Raw genomic sequence first — 25924 nt, 5'->3', positions numbered from 1 at the left:
GGGCTCGGTGAAGAGCGGCTATCGAACTGAAGAATGACTGTGGCGACGCAGGTATATATGTGCGGGCGGGGCCTCACATGTGTCACCACAGATCATCTGCCTTAAAGGCGTGAATAGAGGTTTCTTCAGTCAGGCCACGCGGGGGCATGATATCCCATACTATATGTGTTGTACCTCGTTCCTCTCCTTCAGGGAACAGAAGTTATAGTCATAACATTTCGTTTTCTGCTCTGGTTTTTTGAGAGTGATATTTTTATTTGGTTTACACTCTTACTAGGTAAGTAAAGAGCACTGATGGCATTGTTTTGGGCACAATTAGTGAAATTGGAGCCATGGATGGACTACAAAAACACTACTAAAATAACTGAAAAAGAAAGGCTGCATTGTTTGTTAAATGGCAACAATGTCTTGTGGTGTTAATCTTTTTTTTATTTATTAGGGGGTCAAAGCACAAGTGTGTGGAGTCTTGCTGCTATTTTAATTTCATTGTTAGACATTTTAAAGATTTCTTGTGTTGATTCATTTTCTATTTATTAAGGGGCCAAAGCAGCCAAAGCAAACCAGCTATATTTTTTATTTAATGTTAATGTTCAAGTTTAAAGTTTGTTTATTTAACCCTGTTAACAATAAACAGGTCAGTTTCTCATACCAACTGTTGTGGATCATTCTAACTAACCTGATTAAGTAGTTGTTCTTTGCTTGATCAAACCTAAGGCTGTAATATCGGTATCGGATCGGAAGTGAAAAAGCTGGATCGGGACATCCCTATATAGGTTTGAAAGAGTTTTTTAAATACAGTGACTTTACCTTATCACTGGCATTCTTGCTCATCATTAGTGGAAAGACTCTCTCTTGAAGCTTCAGTGCAGCATCATCTCGGCTGTGACAACCGTACATGAAGACGTTGTTTTTACGGTTGTGGCCATGAAAGTCACAGTAAAGAACCACGTCCATTTCAGCCGTCAGCCTGGGGAAATTTTATCGTATCAGATTTTGGCCTGTCAAAATCCCAAATTGAAAAACACACAAGAGTAATAGAGAGTGTGCAAATACAGCATGAGCCATGTTTGGGAACAACAAAAAGGAACAAAAAGTGGAAGAACTGATCATTAAGTCGTCTCCATAAGCTTTAAATGAACAAATTAATTTGCCTTTCATCTGACCTGCATACTGTTAACAATTTACTGTATAAGCAGACACATCAATTGATAATACACTTAGGAAAAAAAGAGGGGAAGATCAATGCAACCACTGAATTGCTGAATTTTTACTGAATTGCAAGTTCTTTAATATGTAGTATGTGTTTTAATGTGTTTGTTCCAGCATGTGCACTGTCATACCTTTCCACCATGTTTCGGGTGTGCCACACACAGGGGAAGGAATCTCTGAGCAATGTCCTGTAGTTTCTGTTGAGGTCTCTGCCTGCCAGAGAGCAGCGGTAATTGCCCACTATCACACCATCTGGGTTCAGCATTGGCACCACCTGCAGCACCACAAATCCAAATGAGAAAAAAAACAGTGTTGATAGCAACAACACAATTTCATCATCATTCTATTCATTCACCATCAGCTTAATAAATTACTATTCAGATATCTCACAAATTGGAAGGTCAGTGACCATGATAATAAAACAGATAAGAGACTCTGAGCTTGAGGTCCTTCACCTTAAAGACAAAAGTGTCTCTGAGTAGCTGAGCATCCTCCGTGTCACCGAGCAGGAAGTCTAGGAACCCTTCCATCATCCAGGACGCATTGGTTTCCCCAGGGTGCACTCGGGCCGTCACCACTACAGCCTTTTTGGCCTTACCATCCACCCTGCTGCCTCCCCGGGACGTTACTGTCACCACATACACAGCGTTCCCAGCAAGGCTGTGGCACAGAACCCGCAGTGTGCAGTATGACGCAACTGCTCTGTTGGAGGAAATGCACCTGAGGTAGCGCTGCAGGCGTGAATAGGTGTAGGGGTAGCAGTGGGCCAGATAGCAGGTGTCGGAGTCATAAGGGAACTGGAGAGTCCAGGTGAGTGAGTACAGGGTGATTGTGTCGCTGTTGTTGTCCTTTGTGTTCTAAATAGAGATGGAGATCATGGTTTTTAAAAGAGATCCTGCTTCTTCAATTATAATTACAGTTTAGTGACGGACCACAGAAGTTTTCTATACATTTTAATTTACTTACTATAGATCTCAAACTTAATTTTACCACTAACCATTGAGGACTTTTCCCACCTAAGCACTTAAGTACAAAAATCAACTTGCAATATTCATTTCTGATTGTCGTCTTCACTCTATTTGTGGAATTTCTGGATGAAAGGTGGCAGCCATGTAACATTTTACTCCAGTTTATATGAAGCAGTGCCTGTACTACCCTCCCTTGTTCCCTCGCCTCGATTTTATTCACATAACTGAACATGACAGCTTCTGGAAAGGCAGAAAATGGGCTATTAAATTACAGTTTACTGACAAAAAGCAAGTTGAGTTGCCAAGTTAATTCTCCAACTCCTGTCAGAAACTTCACCTACCTGATTGCAGTTACGGTAGTATCTGATGTTGGAGCCGATGCGTTGCCATCCAACACCTTCCTCATTGGCAGCCCTCTCAGAGTACAGGAGGGGTCTCATACCGTGTGAATACAGGCTGCTGCTCTTCATCAAGTTGATGATAGTGAAGCGGTAGGTCACTTCAGCCTTCATGTTCTTGACCCTGAAGTAAAACCACTGCGTGTGCTTTTTGGTGTAAATGTCTGTGCGCAGGCTAAGCTCATACTCATAGATGCCCCTGAACAGACAGACAGACAGACAGACAGACAGACAGAGTAACTTAACCTGGAGCCATATTAGATATTAACAAAGATGAAAACACACAGTAATGATTGAAAAGCTACAACAACTTATCACTCGGTTAGGCTGCAGAGACTCACACTTGCACAGCCTTCTGAAGGTTCCCACTCTCAAAGCGTGACTCAAACTCAAGGGTGAAGTCTGTCTGATTGCCGTAAGAAGTAGCGCTTTTAATGGGCCCCCTGCTTCCTCCGACACAGGAGCAGGTGAAATAAGGACGTTTAAGGGCTTAAACCAGAAGGAACAACATGAAAAGAGTCAAAGTTAATGTTATAAAGCTTTCAGTAAACATGGACTTGAGGTGTTTTACAGAAAGCAGTGGCGGCGTGTATCATGTGTATCTAGAAAATTATTAATTCTTAGTATCTATGATAACAATGCAGAGGGAGGACACTAATGCCTCACCACAATCCCCATGATATAACATATGAAACAGTCAGCAAGACTTGTACATTGTTATAAAGCACTTAAATTGTAAAATCAATATGAAATTCACATTTTGAAGCATTTAGGAGTTAGTTTGGGTTTGTCCTCACTAGTATACAAATGTTTGCAGTCGCCTTTAAATTTACACTAACCTTCTAACCTGTGGAGGATGAAGTAACTCAAACTTCTTATGTTCAGAAGAATTTGTCAACAACACCATAATGACACACTGTACTCCAAGTCACAAATCTTGAAACTCTAGTCCCAGGTCTAGACAAGCAAGTCCAGAGTCAAGTCCCAAGATCAAAACTTTGAGTTTTGAATCCTAAACAAGTCATAAATTGCTCTTGATCAAATGTTATGCCAATTTACAACAGAGTCAGAATACATTAAATTTACGGATGTCACGAATCCTTAAAAATTTGTATTTGTTAAACACAAGTTTGTTGGAAGTATTTGACCAGCACGTTTTGCATATGGCAATTCATGTTTGTTGACCACCACATAGTTTTTGTACGTGAGCAGAATTATCTCTGGTATTTTTTTTTTTCAAAACTAGTGCTCAGTAACGTAATGTTAGTTCTTCATGGTTCTCCCGTGCAACTTGATTTGATGCTGTCTGATTAGTTCAAAGAGAGTGGATCATCAGGGGAATTAAATGTTGAGTTCTAGTCATGTGACTCAAATCCACAGCTCTGCTGCATAGCCATACTGTACATGTGACCTGTTGTTCAAACAAAAAAGCCTCTGGTGTCATTAGTTACCATGATCAATGCAGTACACCACTTTCCCCCTCTCTTCTCCTGCTGGCATCGGTGTCCTCTCATGTCCGGTGTACTGGTAGAAAGGCTCTGGCTCTGGGGGGTCCCATTCTACAACACACAGTCTCTGGGTGTCATTACATATTGACAGTAACAGCAAAAGGACATACCAGGTTTTACACTGTATTTAATTAATTGATTATTTTGTTACTGTGTATGTTTTGCCTGAAGCATCTGCTCACAAATTTGAGTCACTGCCTTCTTTTGGGCTGATTAACACCTTTATGCATATCAGTAATATAATGGTTTTAATACAATTTTCAATTACCTATATGATGGATGATATCGCTGATGACCTCACACTCTACGGGCCAACGGGGGTGGGAGATAGCTGGGAAGTTCACCAGGTCCAGCGGTGCCCTGAGACTCAAAATAGGTCTGCCACCATCAAAGTCTATGAGCAGCTGCCTGGTCCTCAGAGTCTGACTTAGCTTTAAAGATACTGTGTGGAGACATGAATCACACCTTCAGTTACTGGTCTTTAGTGCTCCTGTTTTTCCAGTGAACTACGGATATGCATTTTTCATCAGCTCTGCTTGTTTACCTCATCTAGACCAGACAAGCTTATTCATTTAAGAAGGGATTATGCTGCACCTGATTGCTCTAATTATGTCAGTCACAAAAGAGCTTGTTAAATATATAATGTTAGCATTAGGGAGGAGATACCATAAATGCCACAGCTTGACACTGCTGGTAAGGAGATGTGACAGGAAAACCCAAGACTGTACATGACAGTCAGCAGTAGCATTCCCACTCCACATCAAACATGAGACAGTGGTGTCAAAAGATGTTTAACAGCGACAGTTCGATACAGATCTTTGTGGTGGAGTTACATTAACTACTTCCAATTCACATTACAGTTACAGGCTATATATAGTTCTCATATATCTTATTCCAAATGCATATGAAAACAGCTTACACAGTCTCCTCCCTGCCAGTTCCTCCTCATCTTCCTCTATGTTGGAGTCATTGGTGTCCGATTTATCCAGCTGGTGGGTATTCCACCAGTTCCTGATAGCAGAGATGGCCGGTGGTGTTTTCTCTGCCTGATTGGAAAAATCATAAAACATCATCAATTTTGCATCCTAATTACTACAGTAAGAAGTGTATTATCTTGCTCCCTGTATCAACCTAGGCTTGTAATAAGGTTAGTGTAATGATGAATTCTGTAATTATCATGAACCAATATGGGTTTTTGAAAACACTTGCACTACCTGGACCTTTCTCACTGAATATCAGCTATAGTAAATTTGAGTCTTCTTGCTGGTACTAAAACAGATTAAGCTTTCCATACATGCCTATCTTATCCTCCTGAGACCCGAACTTTTGTTTGGTATGCATTTTCAATTTTTCCTAGCTATCTGAGATTAGTAGGACCTTATAAGTATAAAAAAACTACACAAAGTCAATGATAATAAATAAATAAATAAATAAAGTTCCAGTATCCAATAATGACAGTAAAGTCCTAATGTCCTCAAACGAGACAGTAATAAAGTCCCAATGTCCCTCACAGGCTGATGAAAAATTCCCAATGTCTGCAAATGAGTACTTTCTTACAGCATCTTAACCGTTGCAAAAATTGGTCAAATTTGTTGGCATATCAAACTACAAACATTACTAATCATAAATAAACAAGTTTCAGACATTAAATTTGATCAGGTTTTGTGCTTTGTCCACTTTTGTGTCGGGATCGGCTGCAGACTAACTTGGCAATGAAGGCTGCCATCTTGTTTTTACATGGGTTAGTGTATTGTGCTCTTAACACTACTACATGTACATAGCACAAACAAGTGTCCGTGAATGAGGACAACAGGTCTAAGTTAAGCAGAATGATGTACAAGGTCCAGTAAACCCAAAGTGTGATGTCCTAATATGAGGACACAGGGTCTCAGGAGGATATATATTTTGTTGCTTATTGAAAGTCACTGGGAGTAACACACCACTGTCTAATGATCCTGTTATGGTGATGAAAAAACCCACTGTAAAATAATATGACTTCAGCCTGTGTGTACAAAGATAGTCTAAAATAACATTGGTATTTTGAGTAAGTTGACAGACAAAAAACATGCTGGAAAAAACTTACATGTAAGATATCCAGAGTGGAATTTCTTCCAGGCATTTTTGGCTGCAGAAAAGTAAAAAGCCAGACAGATAAAGTATTCCTCTCTCCATAAAGTACACCGTTATAATGTAAACTAATGTAACTTCCCTAGTTTGCTAGATAGCTCCAACACAGCAGCTCATGCAACAGTGCAATTTCCGTCTTCAGCACAGGACACCTGCTAACCTCCAACCCTAACCATTTAACTCACAAAACTAAACGACGTTTTAAGGGGTCTGGTCTTACTGGGTCACAGAATCTGACGGGTCACAGATTACAGTGTTACACCGGCTTTCTAGTATTTCTACATGAGTTTAACAGGTTAAATTCAGATTTATAAGCTTCTGAGAGCACCACGGCTACCACATTTATGAATTATTGCCTTTTTCCTGTGTTGCTGACATTTTTTAAGCGTCTTCAACTGACTAACTGTCACCGCGCTGGTCTCGACTTGTACTGTATTGCTTTTTAAAATATTTATCAAAGTCTGAAACCCACTTACCTCGCTTACATTCCACCTACACTTTCTTTATATACACAGGCGCGAAAAGAAAAGTTGGCGGCCACTGCGAGTGGAGGAATCTTTCAGTGCCTTACGTTGCCAGGCAACCACCCGTCTCACAACACTGCGGTCGCCATGGAGATTCCTTGCCGTTGAAGCTGTTCAGATGTGCAGGAAATGCTTCTCAAGTGTCGTGAAACGTGTGACTGGTGTTTTTGATTAAAATAGTGACAAAGCTGCAGTACAGCAGTGTTATGTTGTGTCTGTGTGTGTGACTAAAATGTCATGGGGATTACTCGCTATTGTGCTGATACTCATAATTTTCAAAAAACAGGCACTAAGTAGAGTCACCAATTCAGCATCTGACCATGTCTCCCCTTCTGTTCCTGAGTTATGATGTTGAGTGTTTTTGTGTTACATTGTCACAGTGAAGTTGGCCTTTTAGATATAATATGCCATCACTTAATCATATTTTATTAGACATTTATATATAATTTTGTCATAATTAGCATATGACTTCTTGGGTTATGGCTAACAGCATGTTTTGTGAGGTCACAATGACCTTGACCTTTGACCACCAAATTCTAATCAGTTCATTCTTAAGTAAACGTTTGTGCCAAATTTTGTGTCAAATTCCCTTAAAGCCTCCTTGAGATATTGTTCACAAGAATGAGATGAATGCAAGGTCACAATGACCTTGACCTTTGAACACTAAATTCTGATCTGTTCATTATTGAGTTCAAGTGAAGGTTGGTGGAAAATTTGAAAATAAGACATCATCATTTTGAGATATCATGTGAAGAAGAATGAGAAGTACATGCCTCCTGCCATGAATATCTTTAGCACATAGGGATAAAAAATAAAGACATATGATGTAAAAGACAAAACAAAAATAAACAAAAACACAGGTGGCTTTGGAAAAACAGTTTAATAACTTTTTACAAAATGTACAAGTTCAGTGATGTTCCCTCCCCTTCCAAAAACATGGCTTATCCCATTATACATCATATGTACACAGGTATAAAAATGCTCAATAAAATAGACAATCCCTCCAAACAAACTGTGGTGGTCATCTATGTGTGGTCTGTACAAAATGGTGGTGAAGTATTTCTGATGAACCCAAGACTTTTGGCACATTTACAGTCGTGGCTACAAAAACAAGAGGAGGACATTCCAACCCTTCTGGTAAATGGCCTGCCATGTAAGGGCCTCGAAATGTCTCCATGGTGAACAAGTCAAATGGTAAAGAAAGTTCTTAGATCATTTAACAAAAATGATGATCACCATATAGTAATGATTGGAGTGGATTAAAAAAAAAGCTAACTGGGCGGAGTGCGACCCAGGTTGGATGTTACGTGCTGTTCGCCATCTTCCGTTTCTTCAGTCGGTCCCGCCAGTTATCAGGAAGTGCCTCAAAGTTGGCATTCTTGGATGCTTTCCCTCTGTAGAGTTAAGGACAGTTAGTCAAAGGTTACATAGATGGAAAAATAGCAGAAGAAACAGAGAGTGATCATGAAATATTTTAGCTACATCCTTATAACTATTAAACGCTTTAGTCTATTCAAACATACGTCACAAGCTGCTGTTGCTTCCATTCCTCGATACTCTTTTTGTTGAGCTGATCTCTGTCCTCGTCGCTGGAGCTGCTCTTCTCCTCTTCATCCAACTCCTTCTGGATGCTCTGCCACTTCTTCACCAGGGAAGGCATTTTGATCTTACTCTTCTTTGACTATAGAGACAAAGAGAAAAAAAAATTCAATGCATTGGATGGGAAGTATGAAACGTAAAGAAAATCAACGCAGTAGGTTTACAAAATGGAAATAAGGACACTTAAAACTGAACATTATTGGTATCAAAACACATTTCTCTAACGGCTCTAGTGCCCTCTCTTAACACTTGGTGTAAAATGTTAATTCCAGTGCTAACCTTATCCTTTTTCACTTTCTTGATCTTGTCTGTGGGCACAGCTTTGGCTCCAGGAGGTTCAAAGGGCGGCTGGGATGGTGGCAGTGGTGGTTGAGGAGGCAGGGCAGGTACAGGTGGGGCAGGAGGTTCACAGGGGACCAAAGGGGCAGCGACAGCCGGCACACCCCAGTAGGCAGCTGCTGACATTAGAGGAGCTGCAGACGAAGAGACACTGATATTGGGCTCTAGTCTTGTTGTGTAATAATGCTGTTTACACAAATAGGCATTTTTGTTTCTTATATCATTAATGTATAATGCAGATGTTGTGTAGTGACATATTTTACCTGCGCTGACAGCAGGCTGAGTGTAGAGAATGGGACTGCTGCCAATAGTAATGGCTTTACTCAGCTGACTGGCTTTACGTTTCTGACCCTTCCCCAAGGATCCCAACGTCTCCGTAATCTGTGTGAGTGACAAAAAAAAAACATAAAATAAGTTAAAGGCTGATGGCCCCTTTATTTTGAGTTTACACATATAGCATTATCTAGTACACTAATCAAACAAGAAACTTCATTACTCCCATACCTTCACGCTAGCAGTGCCCGGAGGTAAAGGAGGCCTCCCGCTGCCGTCTTCCTCCGTTCCAGGGGCTGGAGGCTCCCCGTCGTTATCATCATCCATCTCCATCTCCACCTCCATGATCTCTCCATCGCTGTCAGGCGGTGGAGGAGGTGGAGGAGGTGAGCCAGGGGGTAGAGGTGGAGGCGGGGGGTAGTGTGCAGGTGGAGGTGGGCTGTCAGGAAGAGGAGGTTGAGGTGGGAACCAGAGGGTTGATGCACTGGGCTGAGGAGGTGCTGGTGGGGCTGCAGATGGAAAAGAAGACAATCTTGTTTAAAAAAAAAAAAAAAGAATAACATGGGCTTGTCAGTGATAGCACTATGTCATTTAGTATGAACTTGAAATAATGAGATTGTTTGTACTGACATGTTTTAAATATATAAATAAGGTTTTAGTGAAAATGCATGTGTTAAGGAAGTACTGAGCAAACGGCTAGATAAATGAGACAATCATACTCTAAAAAGTGTGAGAGTTTGTATAAGGATGTTTTGATTTAGTTTTGTTGTTGTTAAACATGATCCTCATTTACTTCAACTCATGAAGAACATTTGCCTTTTTTGCATTCTCGGTTCACTGTGGAAACATACAGGAAAAACGTTTTCTTCATGTGGGATTTATACTTCTGTGTCGAATCAACGCCGTACCTACAGCGTAGGCTCTGCGTCGACGTAGAGTCCACGCCGTACTCTACATCGTAGCCTGATGTGCACTTACCCAGAAATGTAGCTACACGTCACAGCAGGCTTGTGCTAATAAAGTTAGCATAGTATATTTGTTTGGAAAACATGTTTAGTATAAGACAGTTGTTTTGTCAGTGAACCTTGTGAGTTGTAATAGAGTCGAATTTTGTAACATTACCTTTGGTAAATGTTGCTGTTGTCCCTGGCTTCATATGAGTAGAGGTCTGCTAGCTGCTAGGCTCATACAACGTAAAATGTCATAGGCTTGTGCTACACTTAACAGGCAGGTCTAAGGAGCAGCAATAGTGTTGACAGACTGACCTGTGACCCCAACAGCAGATGCAGGCGCTGTTTTGGTGTCCCCTTGACTGGAAGTCTGTAACTGGCTACCTTGGCTGCCTTTCAGGTCGTCCTCCTTGTCATCCTCTTTTGGGAATTCCCACTGGGAGGCACTGGTCCGGTCGTTCACATAGAAATACCGCCTGTGCTCTCTAAAGAGTGGGACAACAGAGATAGAAGGCAAGAGTCTCAACGACTGGCCTGGCAACTGGCTGAGTGGCATGATACCCTGGGACAGAGGGGCAAGGGAGTGGACCTAATGGCCACAGTAGGGGGCAGGAGTGTTGGTATGGACAGCGACTTTAGCCGTCCAAAAGAAGGGCCCAATTAGAGTGTAGTTATGGATGTGGATAGGGAACCCACCTTGCTCTCAAAACAAAGAAAGCAAAACAAATCATCTCTAGGTTCAGCAACTCACACCATGGTTGTCACATTTGATCCGTTTTAGACAACCATTCCCTCCCAGACACAGGAAGACGCCAGGGAGGAAGCACCATCATTATCATCATCATCAACAACCATAGTTCAGAAAATAAGCACACAGTCAACTGGTTTTACATCAGAAAGAAGGAAATTAAAAAAAACAGGAAGACATATGAAATAGAGTAGGTCTGACCTGCTGGATTCCCGTCATTGCTCCATCTTCACCTTTTATGTGATGCGACACTCCTCGCTTCCGGGGCACCACTGTCTGCATTGCATTCTGGGGGTTGTAGTCCTGTAAAGTGCACAGCTCTCCCACGCAACCAACCTTCCTACCATACCACCCCCTCCCAAAATTTTCCACTGACTGGACCCATAATCAGTCTACAAATGCCCTCACCAACAAAGGGCTTAAGAGTCTGTGTTATGGGGAACAGGGAGTTTTCTCTGTGGCAGGTATATTTAACAGGAAGCAGGCTGGCCCAGAGTGGATGCTCCCTTATCAGTACGGGGCAAGGCAGAGTGCCAGGATTGCATCACAGAAACCTGAAGAGTCTGTTTCTGGTAAGTATTTTGATCCTCTCAGACTGGTTAAGCTTCTCCCCAAGTCATGTAACAAAGTCTGCAACCTCGGCACTGAGAGGGGTGTAGTCACACGGTAAGATTTTTGGGGGACGAGGGAGTTTAGAGATGTGAAAGGTAAGGAGCGCGTACCTGTCCCAGTGGCAGGACCAGCCTTTAGGGGTGGCGTTAAGTTCGTAATATTTTATGTGTTCGGCAGCTTCCTGAAGCCTGCGGCGAAGATAGACCCCATTCAGAGCGCCTTCCCTCCAGTCAGCAATCCGAGTCTGGAAAAAAACAGAAGAGAAAGGGGAGGGACAGGAAACAAGAGTGAGATAGAAGCCCAGAAAGTAGAGGTAAGGGGGTAAAAAGACATAAAGACAAAAGAGCCACAAGATAGATGAGTAACACAGAAGAGTAATTACAGTATGTTCCCAGAATGACACCTTGTGATGGATTATTATGAGAATTTTAAATATTAACTACAACCACATGACTGTGTGCAAAATGATATGAAACAAAATTAAGCATTAAATATTTTACAAGTCGCACTGAGATATCTACAACTGGAGGCCATGATAATATTGCTCAGAAACTAAACCATGATCCGCTCACCTCAGTTTGTAGCAGAAGAAACTGAAAGTTTGAGATCGCCTTTTTGTTAATTCCCAGGAACTCCATCTTGTTGGTTAAGGTGTTGGCCAGTTCTCCAATCTGAAACTACATTTTTTAAGCATTTAAAACATGTCTTTAAAGAGACGGTCACAATTATTATAGTTAGTAATCATAACATTGTTGTTACCTTGAGCTCAGGCGTTTCCACTTTGAGCTCAGCTGTTTCAATGTCTTCTTTTCCCGGAGGTTTTGTAACTGCTTTTTCTTCAGAATCATCCATTTCCTTGTCCTCTCCTTCTGCAACGCTCTCTAGGACTTTAGAAGGTGCTACAGTACACAAAGGAGGCATTTAAGTATGCAAGAATTTTTGGATGAAAACATGTAATAAGTGGGACGTTTATGCATTTACACCTGCTCCTGTCCTTCATGCCATCCTCCAGTAGCACTTGTTTAAAGACCCGTTCCTTCCCTTTTCTCACATCTCACAAACCTGCATACACATTCTAATTTCAGTGCAAAAAAGGGTAAAATCATTTGGACTCACCTGTCTCTGTGCTGTCTTGTATGTCTGAGCTTCTGCTGTTAGAGTCAGGGCTAGGAGCACTGGGGAAGACAGCCTTCCATCTGTTTTTCTTCACTAGAACGCCACGAGAACCAGAGGCTTCTTGGCTTGTTTCAGAGCAAGGACTGGAGCCCCCTGCACTCCCATCACCCTCCTCCAGTGCCCGGAGCTCAGCCTAGGAACCACACAACAGGTTAGAGCTAGGTCACACTGATAATATTACATATTTTGAAATGGCACAGCTGCACACTTTAAGGTAACTCCTGCTCGTAAGCAAAGATGCACACTGGAGAAAAACAACAACACTCTTTTAAAAACCCACCTTTTTCCGCTCCAGAGCCAGTTCCAGCTCCATTGTGTCCTCCTCCGTCTCCTCCTCAGCGTCTGAGTTGTCTCTCGACTGCTTCTTGGCACCAGGATCTTTCTGGACAGTGGGGACTGGGTCAGGGTCCCGCAGAGGAGTAGAGGGCGATCCCACAGGGCGAACACCTTCTCCATCAGAATCCAAACTGTTTTCAGTCTCATCCAAGCCTTTCAGCAGTCTTTTTCTCCATTTTTCTTCTGCTTCCTTCACTTCAGAGGGGATCAGAGGACCAAGCAGAGACGCAGCCACTCCACGGCGCTCCTCCTCTTCACTTGTGAGGCCTATAACACTCTCAATCACCTCCTTTTAAACAAAACAATCAGATATGTTATGACTCAGAATAACAGTCCTTAAAAACCACAGAATTAAGTTGATTCACATCTGTGTTGGACTTAAATGAAACTTGCCTTCACTTTGGTTTCTTTCGTCGATGGTGGAGCTGCAGCAGATGCAGCATTTTCTGTGGTGTTATAAGCTGCGTGCACTGTGCCATTGCCATTGACACTAGAGCTACAAAAAAAATACAAAATGCATCAAACACAGCTGAATTTCAGTACTGGAGACCAAGACGTGAAAAGAATTAATGCAGGTACAGTGATTTTATCGGTCTTCAAAAATAAAGATGCTGTTCGCAGAGCTGTAATAACACCATCTCTGATTCAGCGCCTCCCACCTGTTGGCGTAGTGCCCCAGGCTTTGCACCTGATCAGCTAGATAGTGTGGCAGCTCCCAGGAAACCTCATTTGTCAGAGTGTTCCAGTAGTAGTGGCAGCCTGAGTTCTCATCCCAAACCTCCTGCCAGTCTCCCATCTCTACACCCACTGCAAAAAAAGAGCATTTACATGAGATGCTTGGAAACAAATCATTAGGTGATATACTGCACACAATATTGATCTTACTACAAACAAACAATCTCCTAAATTTAGGCTAGATCATGAATGAATCAATTATTAATCTAAATTAATACATTTCTGGCGTCTTTTTTCAAAGTACACTAGCAGCATTAAATAACAAAGCCCAAAAAAAAGCATCAATTGGTCATAAAGACAACTATAGTTAATATGAGACTGCTCCGTTTACGTATTGTAACACAGACACTTGAAAAGAAAAATGTCCACTGTCAATCAGGAGGACATGAACACTCTTATCTTAAATACAGCACAGACAGTTACCTCCAGCAAGTGAGTACTCAGTATTGTACTCAAACTCTGTGCTTTGTTGGTTCTGTCCTTCACTTGCGGCTGGCTGCTGAGTGTTAACCTCAGGTCTGGGTGGGGCAGTATGTGGGACCGTAGGTTGAGATGCGGCATCATCTGAACTTGGCTGAGTGGTGATTGCATCGATTTCCTGTGGTGGGAGAAACGGCAACAAGAATTTATATATATATATTTTTTTTTTTACAAAACTATGTTTTCAGACCTTAAAATTAACCACATTGTTCTGATCACAAGTCTTTATTGAAATAATGTGATTTATCAGTGAAAAACTAGGCCCAGGTTAGAAACCTANAACGGCAACAAGAATTTATATATATATATATATGTTTTTTTTTTACAAAACTATGTTTTCAGACCTTAAAATTAACCACATTGTTCTAATCACAAGTCTTTATTGAAATAATGTGATTTATCAGTGAAAAACTAGGCCCAGGTTAGAAACCTAAATTGGGAAAGCTGAAACCTGCAGTAAATTTTGTACTAGCTTACCACCTATAATTGTCAAGGATGGATTAGGCAGATCAGATCAGAACAGATCTAATAATGATCTCTTCTTTCAGTTCATAACCATTTACTGTGCTGTCTAATTGTTTACGTTAGATTCTTAAAAAGGCACTTTGTAGATGTTAATTTTTGCATAACATGCTGTCCTCTCACTTATTCAAATGATATAATAAATAGAGAAAATTATATTTATTCTTCATGTGTTTTGCTGTGTTTTTGGACTGATCTAGGTACACTATTAAAATGTACTGTTTAAAGGAATACTTAACCCACAAAATGATCTGTTGCATATCAGTTAGTCATGCTGTGTTACTTTGAATTCATGAGTAAAACTTATTTATTCTTGCATGCCTCCATGGAACACTGCAGGCATATTGATTTACTGATTGGGGGCTATATTTCACAACAGCAACACTATATTTCCAATACGTCCATTTACAAATGTTCACACAACTCCTGCAGCATAATCCAAGACTCATTTATACAGTCTTAATCTCAGTGCTTCTCAAATACATGCATTTTAGCCAAAACTTCACTATTTAAAATTGAACTTCAATTAAAACTGATTAATGTTCTCTTAAGGCCTAACTCCAAAACTAAGATTTTAGCAAAATGCATGTGTTTTGGAAGTACTGCGCATAAGAGTAGATAAATGAGACTTGGATTACACTGCATGAGTTGTGTGAGAGTTTGTAAACAGATGTTTTGATTTGTTTTTCAGTTGTTAAATGTGGCCCCCAATTAACAAATCAATATGTTCACTATTTTCAATGGAGGCGTATGAGAAAAAATAAGTTTTGTTCACAAATTCAAGGTTGCTAGCATGACTAATTAATTTACAAATGGTGGGTGAATGGGTGAAGTGTGCCTTTGATTCAAATCACACCAAACCAGGAAGATTCCTACACAGGTCTGAGCCTGATGAAGGTAAATACCAGGTTCGTTATTCACTTCAATTACATACAGGACAACTAGGTTAATGCTTTTTATCTCTTGCTGTAATGAACCATACAAACATAAATGTTCTGCAGTATCTTACAGTTTCAATCGTAACACAATGTGTAAATTATCTTATAGGTATTAGCTTACTTATCTTAAGATACATGTCTTAAAAGAAACCTTAAACTCAACATAAGCAATGGTTAAGACTCCAGTAACAAACACAGAGGAATCAAATATGCAGCAGATTATACTCACAGCCATGAAATTGGCCAATGTACTGTCGATGTCAGCTGACTGGTTGTGTTGAGAGTTAGCAGTAGAAGGCTGACTGTCTCCAGCATCCTCTTCATCACTATCCTCATAGGCTCCGAGCAGGGACAAGCCCTCTACAGGTGCAGACAAAACAACGTGGCTTAATCAGCTGCTTTTCCATTATCTGACAAACACAAACATCTCCTCACGTACACACACAGTTACGCTACCTGTGGCCTTTACTGCGGGAGTCTTCATGTTTGGGAGTCTCACGAATCTGAGTCCATCACCTTCCTGTTCATCTGCAGAAATGTCAGCCACTAGGTTAGCCTTGAGCTTCAACATCTGCTAGCCAGACGCTAATGTTATTCTCTCACATGGACACCATTCTCACACTCATGGATGAAGCAAGTAAAATGTAATGGTATTTGTACTTGGTAGGTAAATGCCGATTGGGTTAACTGGCCACCTATTAGTCATAAGCCTATTTTGGCATGCTTACAAAAACCGTTAGCTTGCTAGCTTAGCACACTAGCCGAGAGCGTCTGGTCGCTTACGTTTTACAAAACATGTCTGTTTCGTTTCTTGAGCTAGCATTTAGCTATCATTTAGCTATTTCTCGGTTAGGGTGTTACTTTGCGCCAGACATTCGGCAGCTAAATTTCGTTAAATGAGTCGGGTTTTTTTACCAGATGGGCCCATTCTTCACACCTCGAGCATTTAGCATTCAGCTAGCCTGTCGCTAACAAGCCACTGAGGTAACATTAAAAGAATACCATCGGATCCCGAGGGTGCTTCTTCCCTCTCTCCGGCATTCCCACTTCGGAGCCCGGGAGGTGAAAGCTGCAGGATCGTTCTCCGACCGACTGCTCCTCCTGTGAGGCGACTTTTCTTACCCATCGCTGTGTGTCAGTCTGGGGGCCTGCTCCCTTCCCTGGCGTCGTCGCTGCGGCTCTGCTCCGCTGCTCCGAGCTGGCACAAAAGACGACATCAACTTCCGGTTCAAACGGTCATGTTTTGTGTGTAGCTGCAGCTGTGTTTGAATGCTAGCTACATTGCTAACTGGGCACCCTCCCAGAAAGTCAGGTGGAAACCATCCCCGTCTCACCTATAGAAGCCAGAGGTATTTTGATTTTGTCGAGTTAGCTTACCTAGCCTGTGACCACATTAGCAACAGCTAGCTTAACAAGCTAAACTCGGAACTTTGTGAGTGTGCGGCTAGTTGAGCAGACTTGTCATGGGAGGGTGAAGATAAGCAATTTCACAGTTTCTGAGGGGAGCCGCCTACTCATGTATGAACATAAAGACCCACCACGGAGGCAGCAGGCAGAAGGAGGGACAGCTGCCCAAACCAGGACCAGAGCAAGGTCCGGACCAGAAACGATGGGGAGTGCAATGGCACCGGTTCTACACTGGCTCCACGATGTGGCAGCCGTGACTCTTCTCAAGGCCCGGCGGACTTTATTCCAGGCTGGCGTCCTGTTTTGCGTCCTGGTTCTGCTCCTCTGGGTGTCTATCTTTCTCTATGGGAGCTTCTATTACTCCTACATGCCCACTGTGAGCTTCTCCACCCCTGTGCACTTCTACTACACCTCTGATTGTGACACCTCAGAGTCAACACTTTGCTCATTCCCCACAGCCAACATCTCCTTCATGAAGAATGACAGGGACCAAGTGATGGCCAACGGTCAGCCTTATCGAGTGTCTTTGGAGTTGGAGATGCCAGAGTCTCCAGTGAATGAAAACCTGGGTATGTTCATGATCAAGATGTCTTGTTACACCAAGGGTGGGAAGACTGTCTCATCAGTGGGCCGGTCTACAATGCTGCATTACCGCTCCAGCCTTCTGCAGACCCTCAGTACTTTGCTGTTCTCACCTGTCCTTCTGACTGGGGTGGCCGAGCAGAAGCAGCTCATAGAAGTTGAGCTCTTCTCAGAGTACAGGACGAATGCTTATCAACCTTCTGTCGGTGCTGTCATTGAGATCCAGTCCAAACGAGTGCAGATCTACTCCTCTCAACTCCGCATCCATGCTTACTTCACTGGTATAAGATATGTTCTGTACAACTTCCCCCTGACTTCTGCAGTGATCGGCGTGGCCACCAACTTTGCCTTCCTGAGTGTCATTGTGCTGTTCAGCTACCTGCAGTTCATATGGGGCGGCATCTGGCCTCCAGACCAAGTGAGAGTCAGGGTTATGATTGGGGACAACACCCGCATGCAGCAGAGGAGAGAGGAGGCTCGGAAGCGCATGGAGAGGGAAAATTCTCAAAAGGAACTTAGCGCTCCTCAAGTGATTGGATCTGTGAATGAGGCGTCTGATCTCCAAGGAAATGACACGGTGGCAGAGTCAACGTCAAAGAAATCCTCAGAAAACCCAGATGCCTCTGAGGCTGATGCACCAGATACAAAGGAGGAAGAGGGGTCTCATGACTCTAAGGAGCCTGATGAGAGAGATGACTCCGACATGTTCGATGGATGCCAGCTTCCACAGCAGGGTGAGACATCACTCCGACAGAGACCTGGTCCGTGGATGAGCCTGTGAACCATGCCGCTGCACACAGAGCACCTATAGTATATGCTTAATGTCGCATCACTCTCCAGCAGATTGAACATAATTCGGCAGATATTGATTGACTCTTGCAAACCTACTTTTTGAGTCAGCATAAATGCATATGCATGAAAATATAATACCTGTGTTGTTTAAGCTAACAAACCACTGCTTATTGTCCTGTGCTGAGAACACTTTACCTCATTGTAACTTTGGACCTCCTCTTATTCCTTTCTACTTACTGTCTACAGTCGTATGATGCCATCTCAGTTTTGATGATGTCCATAGCAGGAGACATTCCAGCTTTGCCTCGTCCAACAGTATTGCTTAGAGGAATGTGGTATTACCATCAAGTGTTATCCAACATTTAAACACACCCTGTTTAAAGTCAGGTGAACCTGCATGTTTCTCACATCACGGCCAGCCTGCAATCACTGGATGCACACATCCTGACAGTCCTCCATGATAACACAGGCAGACAGTGACTCTCTTGATTGCTAGCTCAAACAGTAGACAGATAGACAATTATGTTTTTGAATGTAACTGTTGCATACTTGAAACTAATTTTTAAGAGTTTTAGGAGATATCTAAGAATGTTGACACCCTTTCACAGGTTGCCCACAAACAAGTCTCATGATACTTTTTCATAGAGGCTTTCTCAGAGCGATTCGATTTGGAACATGTGCACAAAAAAGTGTCTTTGTATAGCTTCTAATGTAACTTCCTAGAAAAAGAAGTGCAATGGGTCCAGCCTGAGGGGCATAAAGAATTTGTTGCGATACTATTACTTTTCGCCTTGCAAATGGTGACGGTCTGTCTCAGTTTAATGGGTGATTTAACAGCCGTGGCATATTCAGTTAAAGCCTCAACGCTTTAACAGATTTGCTGCTCATTTTGTCATCATCATTCCTTTGTATTCAGTATCTGTTACAGTGCAGTGTAAAAACGGCAAGTTATTGTTGGGAAAATGGTATTTATTGTGTTTTCATAACAACAAAGCACTAATATTTTTTAGATGTATCATTTAAGTAATATAAGTCTGTCAGCTAAACATGTTTGTTTTTAACATTAAGGAACAGCATAAGAAGGATAAGTGAAGCTTTGAAATGCTGGTTGGTAGAGCTACTTAACTGAGGGCGATGAAGGAATTGTGGGAATATAGCTCAGCCTCCAGACATTTTACCTTCACTTTAGGAGAGCTTAGGGTTTAAGCAAGTTTATGTAAGAGTTTGTGCAAGTTGTGTTAATGTAGGATTCTGTACCAAAGATATTGTTAAATATGATGCTCTCAATTTCTGTCACCTTGGATTCTGTCATGGAAAATACCCCCTGAGTTATAGGTGTTATTTATGTGTTTAACAAATTAAATAAACATACAGCAGTATGCACTTCTCTTTCTTTATTGTCATGTTTACGTTTGGGTGTCGAATATTAAAGCAGCTCTAACAATCAAAATTATATAGAGAGAAAAATCAGATTTTTGTGCTTTAAAGTAGGTTAGCAGAAGATTTTGATTAAGTCTTACAACAACTTTTTTTTTTTTTTTTTTAATTTATGCATGCTTTGTGACATTTGGAGACCCAAATCTAAGACTTAGATGTGAACATGTGTGGTTAAATACATGGAAAAGGTACATTTACTTCTTAAATGTTACATTTGTCAGGATGGAAAAAGCATTGAGAAAAATATAGGCTATAAGTAAACAAAAGCATCTTAAAAACAAACAAGTATTCAATAAGATGTCCGTCACTACACCTGATTGTTGTATTAAATGTCACCTTCACAGTGACTAACAGCTCATAATGAACGTTGTTGGGAATACGAGGAGATATTAAACAGATCTGTTTTTCTAAACATCACACTCGCACTTAAGATAAACTCATCACTGTTACTGAACAGTAGAATGTGATCCTACCTTTAGTACCTTTAGTATATCATCAAAAAATGGAAATATATTCATGAGAATCAATCAAGGGTGACACTGATGCTGATACGAACTGGGTCAGTACTGTTTTTGCATTTACAATGGCCTTTGCTGCAGACCTTTTAACGTAACACCAAGAGTGACATTTGCACTTTAATGTGCAGTACTGAAAAATGCTCAGTTAGTGATACTGTATTTGGGGCTTTGCTGTGCTAGGGGCCACCATTACAGAACCAAATTCTTAATCATTGATATGCACTGTTGAGCATTTGAATGATTAAACAGAAAAATGTCTTCATGTGTTCGTAGAACCTCTGTATAAACACAGTAAAGTAGTTGTTGTAATACAGTAGTTCAGTGTGTTCATGCTGTGTGAAATGATCACATTTCCAGCAAACGGGCTGGTTTGCAGCCCATTTTAATTGCTTCTCCTACACTTTGGTAAAAAGCATTCAAAATGCCTAAAACGATCCATTGTGGAATGACATTTAATCATGTTTACAGAACATTTTCCTGGTATGCAGAGGAATCAGAACACGGCTTTTACGAACTGTTTCAAATCTGAACCTCATGGCGATGATATTAAGGCCCATTAGCAGCCTTTCTTCAAAGCCACAGCCCCAATCTATCAGATGAATTATGCATTGGTCTGGATAAGGAGTGCACTAATTGATTTAAACCATCCATCACTTGTATTAAAAACCTCTGTATTTAGCCTCAGCAGGTACAGATATTATCGCAGACTCGGCTGGAGCAAGAATGTGTGTAATGGATCCTTTTCTTTTTCTCAGTCCCTGCCGTGCTGACCTGCTGTGTAGTCAATATATTAGAAAAATGTCCTGCAAACATAAATATAATGTTTGTCAAATAGAAACACATTCTCCCTATTAGTGTTGTGATCTCAAAGATATGCTACTACCTTTAAAGTTTTGTAAAATTCCCAAGATATATGTCCTGTACACAGTGGCACCACCAAGGTGAGGCCACAGCCACCTTGATACAATCACTAGCCCAGTCACACCGCAAATCTTGGGCCAGATAGTTTTTTATCATAGAAAACAGCACACAAACATGGGCGGACTATGAGACAGTTGGCTCCAGGGCACTGAAATGCAAAAGGCCCCACAGTGTAGGAACAAGACACAGAGACTTTGTGGTGCTTTTGCCTCTTCAGCTGTGGTTATTGTATTGTGTCTCTTTAACCCTTTTACACTTCCTCTTCAAGGAAGGCATTTCACGCCATTATGCCGCATTACCATTCTGTGTAAAAGGTGCAATTGCAGAATGGGGGGACAGAGTTGTCTCGCCTTCAAGCCATCATCTGAGGAAGTAACAGCACGAAAAAACGTCTATGTAATAGGGGCAGCCGGCAGGAAGGGGCCAAGATGGGTGTAACATTTTGATGACCTGTTGTGTGTGCGACCCACTGCCGGGAGATTTTTAAAAGAAGCTGATAGCAGTTAGCAGCTAACTCAAAGTAGAACAGCAGCCCAAATGTATGCAAACTGGGAAAACACTAAGGTCGGGGAGCTCCTTACCCTTCAAACAGAGGATGAAATCAGCCAACACAGGGACGGTAAGTGATGGTAAATTATTGTTATTGTTATTATTAATGACAATGTGATTGTTAATAAAGCACTGCTGACGCCTCTGTGGCTTCCGTGATGCCAGCATTCTGTCTAAAATCACACACTGGAGCAGGACTGATGTCGCCATTGTTTGGTGATGTGTAAAAATGCAAAGCTGGTGTAAAGAAGGGACTTCTTAGCGGCTCTACAGCACAATGTCTGTGTAAAAAGGGCTACTGGCTCCCCTCACGGGGCTCCTCTTGTGAAAATAGTTGGAGGCCTCTGTGTGGTGTTTTTAAACTTGAGTAGACTTGTTCCCAGTGAATGTTTTGCTCCTTGCAATCAGTGTATTAAGGCTGTATATTTGCATTTTTAAGGAAAAGGACAACCAGCATATTTGAAGAACAATTAATCACCTAACATGTATTTACAGATACATAACACATTAAGACAGGATTGTTGTGGACCTTAAAATGTCTATGCACATTAGATAGTTAGTAGTATTCATTAAAAGATAAGAAACCAAAATATATCTTTTATGGATTCGCCATATTGATATAGTTTCAACTAGGCTTTATACTTCTTCAGCATAATAGAATTCTGAAATTCAGTTATGGCTTTAGGTTTTTGATTTTCAGTGGCCCCCCTGTGGCCACCTCTATGAAAAATTTCTGGGAGCACCACTGCTTGCACAATAAATTAATATAGTTTGGAAACAAATAGGAATTGACGGTGTCACTGTTGTTGCAGCTAATCATTTATAGGCATACACAGAGTTTTATAAATTCATACAGTGTAAGTAACCAAATATGTCAAACATTTTTTATTTCAGAATTCAAGTTTTCCCCTTCACAAGCTACATTTTTGTACAACTCTGTGTCTTATTTTTAAGCTCATACAATTGGCTTTGCCATATATGGAGCAAATGCCATTGGCTTGCTGTACAACACACCACTTGGCGTTAAGTGTTCCACTTGAACGTCATACTGTCCCGCCAGGCCTCGCCACAGCTGAAGGTCATTTTGTTCCTTGACCCTAAATGTTGTGCTCCTCCTCCTGTTGCACTTCTGTGACCTCTGCTGTAGTCTCACTTGCTGCTTTCGACCCACCATCTTCCTGCTCATCATCTGAGCTGTCCGCCCAGCGCCCAACTCTTCTGACTCCTTCGGCCACTGCCGGGGCATTAACACAGGGGTTGTGGTCATAGATGACAAGTTTCAACCCCTGCATGTGAGACAGGCCTGGGAAGTAGCGTATTCTGTTCCGATCCACATCAATAACAGCTAGTAAGTGCATTTCCAGCAACACTGGAGGGAACGCTGTCAGCTGGTTCCCAGCAAGCCAGATACTTCTTAACTCCTCCAGCCCTCCAAGCTCTTTTGGTAAACTCTGTATCTGGTTATAACCAAGATGCAGGGTCTTGAGATTAGAGAGCTCACAAACCACCTTAGGGAAGACAGTGAAGCAATTAGTCTCCAGCCACAGCGTACTGAGTTCCTTGAGCTCTCTCAGTTCCTTGGGGAGGCGGTAGAGCCTGTTGTTACCCAGGTAAAGGATGCTGAGCTGGGGCAATCTGCACACAGCTGCAGGGAGCTCTTCAAAGCAGTTAAAGTCAAGCGCCAGGAGCTGCAGCTTCTTCAGGCCCTGCAGCTCAGCCGGTAAGCTGCTGAGGTTGTTGTCACTCAGGTAGAGCTTCACCAGCTCATTGAACACGCAGGCAGCAGCAGGCATCCGACGCAACTGCCGGCTGCTCAGGTCCAGGGTCCGATCGAGGGGCATTTCCTTCAGGTCCCCCACTAGGAAGCGTTGGCAGCGCTCTGAGGGAATGAGGGCGATGACGCCTCGCATGGCGTTACCCATCTTGCCCAGTCTCTGACACACCACTGGACCTCCACATCAATTTAGTCCCAGACAAGGGTTGCTCTGAGGTAAAGCTGTTGGCGTCTTCAAGCAAATATCATGGCATCCCATTAACACTCCTCCACCGCCCCTCTGGAGTTATTGATCTTGAGGGAAACAAAAGTTTGCAACAGTGAAATGCATCTGTGTGATACTGCATCAACATAAGACGCTGCATGTAGCACCAATTACATAAATATGATGCTGAGCTAAAACCTTTTGTCATAACAGCCATGCTGGCGATTTATTCACAATGAAAACAAGCATCAACAAGGAAACAGAAAACATAATAAGCATTAGATGATAATGATGCGAACTGAAAAACACCTACTTTCCTGCTGTTTTCCTGCTGATGTCCATGACTCTCAGCAACTCGTACAGTAAGCCATTTGTTTATCCAACTTAATGGGCTGAAAACGTATTGTATTCCCTGGGCAGATATTCCCCAGTGCAGTCCTCTCACTATCTCTCAGTGGCTCTGAGCTTTGCCCTGACTCTCATGGCGATAGCAACCACTAGCTACTCTCTCCTCCCCATTTGTGCCTAATGACTTTCCCCCCTTCTTCTGTGAGATGACAGAGGTGGGAGAGAGAGAGACAGGGAGGGGCACCGTGCAAAGCATAAGAAGCTTTGTGATGAAAGAGCAGCGAAGGTCATTTACATTCTGTTTTAATCGTCCCAGACACAATTCTGGGTCTGTGCCACTGGGCCAGTCAAGTGGGCCCGTGCTGTGGAATAATCTCAAGAATTTCTCAGTGTGTGAGGGGAGACCAAAGAGGGTGTTTTGCTCTGACTTAGACTGTTGTAAATTATAGGGGGCAGAGAAGGGACATGAAGTTACAGGTTCCAGGGAAAACTAAGAGGTGTACTGAGGGGTGTATGGCTCTGTAGGTCTGTGTTTTGTCAACGACACTTTTTAACTGCATGAACATCAACTGTGTGGTAACTGTTGAGTCAAGACTTCAGTGCCATAAGCATCGAAAATGCACGTGCTCATGTTTTTGTTTTCCATGAAAGCATAAAGTTTTCACTTAAGAATATAATTTCCCATTTATCTTTCTTGGTGGAGTCTAAGTCCTGGTGTGTATGAAGTGTCACGTCATCCCTGCCTGCCTGAGGTGTGATTTTCCCATGCTATCGTGCATACCTTCATTAGGGCTATTTTCCAACTAGATAAAACAGAAAAGGAATTTCATTTTCCTTATCAAACAACGGTTGCCCCTTGTCTGTTTTCACTCACTGGCAGACTGTTTTTAGCACTTGTCCTTCTGCTTATCCACTCGCTGCCTGGGGGCCTCAAACAGGCAATAGTACAACCCACACCAAGCACACAAAAACAGCCATGTGACTGCCATAGTAGGGCCTGTTCAAGGACAGATATGTTGATTTAATTAATTGTCCTATTAGGTGATTACTGGAGCACTTAATGCAACGATGCCATCATTAATATCATCTTTGACCTGCTTTTGCTGCCATGACAAGTCAAAATGTCTGCTGTAAAAAAAAGTCTATAAAATGCTGATGATTCCAAAGTTAAGAATGAGCCTTCAAGTTCAATCATAATAGCTGCAGTTAGCCTAATAGTGGGTGATTCTAAAATTAAACCAGAGGGCTGACAGGCAGAGATGCTATGGTCACTCCAATCCAAATGTGGTAATAAAAGGAACCCTTAAGCCACCACTTTCTGTGTGCATGGATGGATGACAGAGCAGGCCTACTGGGCACAGGCCCAGAGGTCCAAAGTGTCAGTGACCCCACTGGCCTTCACCTGCAACACTCAAATTAACACATACCAACCAAAGAGATGCACAGGATACGAAAAAAGGGCACAAAATATCTACAAAAAGGGGGAAAACAACCACAAAAGCCCTTTTAACGGGCCCGCTACAAAGTCCCTTCTTTATGCCGCCTTTGCATTTTTACACAGAACCAAATGATGGTGACATCATTCCATTCCAGTGTGATTTTAGACAGCATGCCAGCATCAAAAGAGATGTAACAGGCGTGATGTAGCATAAGCCTCTAGTGTGACATAAAACATATGCATCAGCAGCACTTTATAAACAATAACAATGGCATAAACATGGCAATACAAATCATTTACCATCCCTGTAATATGGCTGCTGATTTTGTCATTTGCTCGGAGGGTAAGGAGCTCCTGAAACTCATTTACCAATTTGCAGACACTTTTGGCTGCTGTTTTTCTTTGTCGAGTTAGCTGCTAACTGCTAACAGCTATTTTCAAAATCTCCTGGCGTTGGGTGGCACGCATGATATGTTGTCAGAACATCACACCTGTCCTGCCTATGGTAGCC

The 25924-nt window shown here is 42.1% G+C and overlaps 4 protein-coding genes across 6 annotated transcripts in view; 1 reads left to right on the top strand and 3 right to left on the bottom strand.

The window, feature by feature from the left end:
- Positions 1–6795, bottom strand: part of agbl2 (AGBL carboxypeptidase 2) — a 16600-nt gene extending 9805 nt beyond the window's left edge. The window contains exons 1-10 of one of the 2 annotated variants that reach the window (XM_050074133.1): positions 6687–6795; positions 6167–6208; positions 5003–5129; positions 4352–4525; positions 4027–4134; positions 2917–3064; positions 2519–2774; positions 1665–2066; positions 1341–1483; positions 808–967 (exon numbers count right to left, since the gene is read on the bottom strand). In XM_050074133.1, the coding sequence (XP_049930090.1) occupies positions 808–967; positions 1341–1483; positions 1665–2066; positions 2519–2774; positions 2917–3064; positions 4027–4134; positions 4352–4525; positions 5003–5129; positions 6167–6202 (1554 nt within the window). In that variant the 5' untranslated portion in view covers positions 6203–6208; positions 6687–6795. Of the gene's footprint in view, positions 1–807; positions 968–1340; positions 1484–1664; positions 2067–2518; positions 2775–2916; positions 3065–4026; positions 4135–4351; positions 4526–5002; positions 5130–6166; positions 6209–6686 lie in introns of those variants that run through there. The other variant, XM_050074134.1, reaches the window with a different exon arrangement.
- Positions 6796–7962: 1167 nt separating this feature from the next.
- fnbp4 (formin binding protein 4) lies at positions 7963–16688 on the bottom strand. Of its 2 annotated transcripts, none has more exons than XM_050072657.1 (17): positions 16565–16688; positions 15899–15970; positions 15672–15802; positions 13926–14100; positions 13427–13574; positions 13161–13263; positions 12712–13056; positions 12372–12564; positions 12015–12154; positions 11828–11932; positions 11366–11499; positions 10211–10380; positions 9177–9454; positions 8936–9053; positions 8613–8806; positions 8258–8415; positions 7963–8128 (listed from the first exon to the last, which is right to left on the bottom strand). In XM_050072657.1, the coding sequence occupies exons 1-17, from the start codon at positions 16566–16568 to the stop codon at positions 8038–8040; spliced, it is 2559 nt and encodes an 852-aa protein (XP_049928614.1). In that variant the 5' UTR covers positions 16569–16688; the 3' UTR covers positions 7963–8037. The 2 variants fall into 2 exon arrangements, with proteins under 2 accessions (XP_049928614.1, XP_049928613.1); XM_050072656.1 differs by having other exon boundaries at positions 16445–16642.
- Positions 16689–16697: 9 nt separating this feature from the next.
- On the top strand, positions 16698–19601 carry LOC126407611 (seipin-like). The gene has a single exon (XM_050072658.1). The coding sequence runs from the start codon at positions 16959–16961 to the stop codon at positions 18210–18212; it is 1254 nt and encodes a 417-aa protein (XP_049928615.1). The 5' UTR covers positions 16698–16958; the 3' UTR covers positions 18213–19601.
- Positions 19602–22565: 2964 nt separating this feature from the next.
- lrrc10 (leucine rich repeat containing 10) lies at positions 22566–24083 on the bottom strand. Its single transcript, XM_050073473.1, has 2 exons — positions 23941–24083; positions 22566–23716 (listed from the first exon to the last, which is right to left on the bottom strand). The coding sequence occupies exon 2, from the start codon at positions 23568–23570 to the stop codon at positions 22746–22748; it is 825 nt and encodes a 274-aa protein (XP_049929430.1). The 5' UTR covers positions 23571–23716; positions 23941–24083; the 3' UTR covers positions 22566–22745.
- Between the last annotated feature and the right edge of the window lie 1841 nt (positions 24084–25924).

Source organism: Epinephelus moara, chromosome 20 (genome assembly GCF_006386435.1).
Source record: "Epinephelus moara isolate mb chromosome 20, YSFRI_EMoa_1.0, whole genome shotgun sequence".
Lineage (NCBI taxonomy): Eukaryota > Metazoa > Chordata > Actinopteri > Perciformes > Serranidae > Epinephelus > Epinephelus moara.
This window is presented reverse-complemented; position numbering and strand designations above follow the sequence as displayed.

Excerpts from the sequence above, each read along its gene's own strand:
- fnbp4 (XM_050072656.1), bottom strand. The coding sequence starts at position 16,568 with ATGGGTAAGAAAAGTCGCCTCACAGGAGGAGCAGTCGGTCGGAGAACG. Across the intron at positions 11,933-12,014 it reads TGGAAACGCCTGAGCTCAAG|TTTCAGATTGGAGAACTGGC; the intron begins GTAACAACAATG and ends TAAAAAATGTAG. Across the intron at positions 9,054-9,176 it reads CGGGCACTGCTAGCGTGAAG|ATTACGGAGACGTTGGGATC; the intron begins GTATGGGAGTAA and ends TCACTCACACAG.
- LOC126407611 (XM_050072658.1), top strand. The coding sequence starts at position 16,959 with ATGTATGAACATAAAGACCCACCACGGAGGCAGCAGGCAGAAGGAGGG.
- lrrc10 (XM_050073473.1), bottom strand. The coding sequence starts at position 23,570 with ATGGGTAACGCCATGCGAGGCGTCATCGCCCTCATTCCCTCAGAGCGC.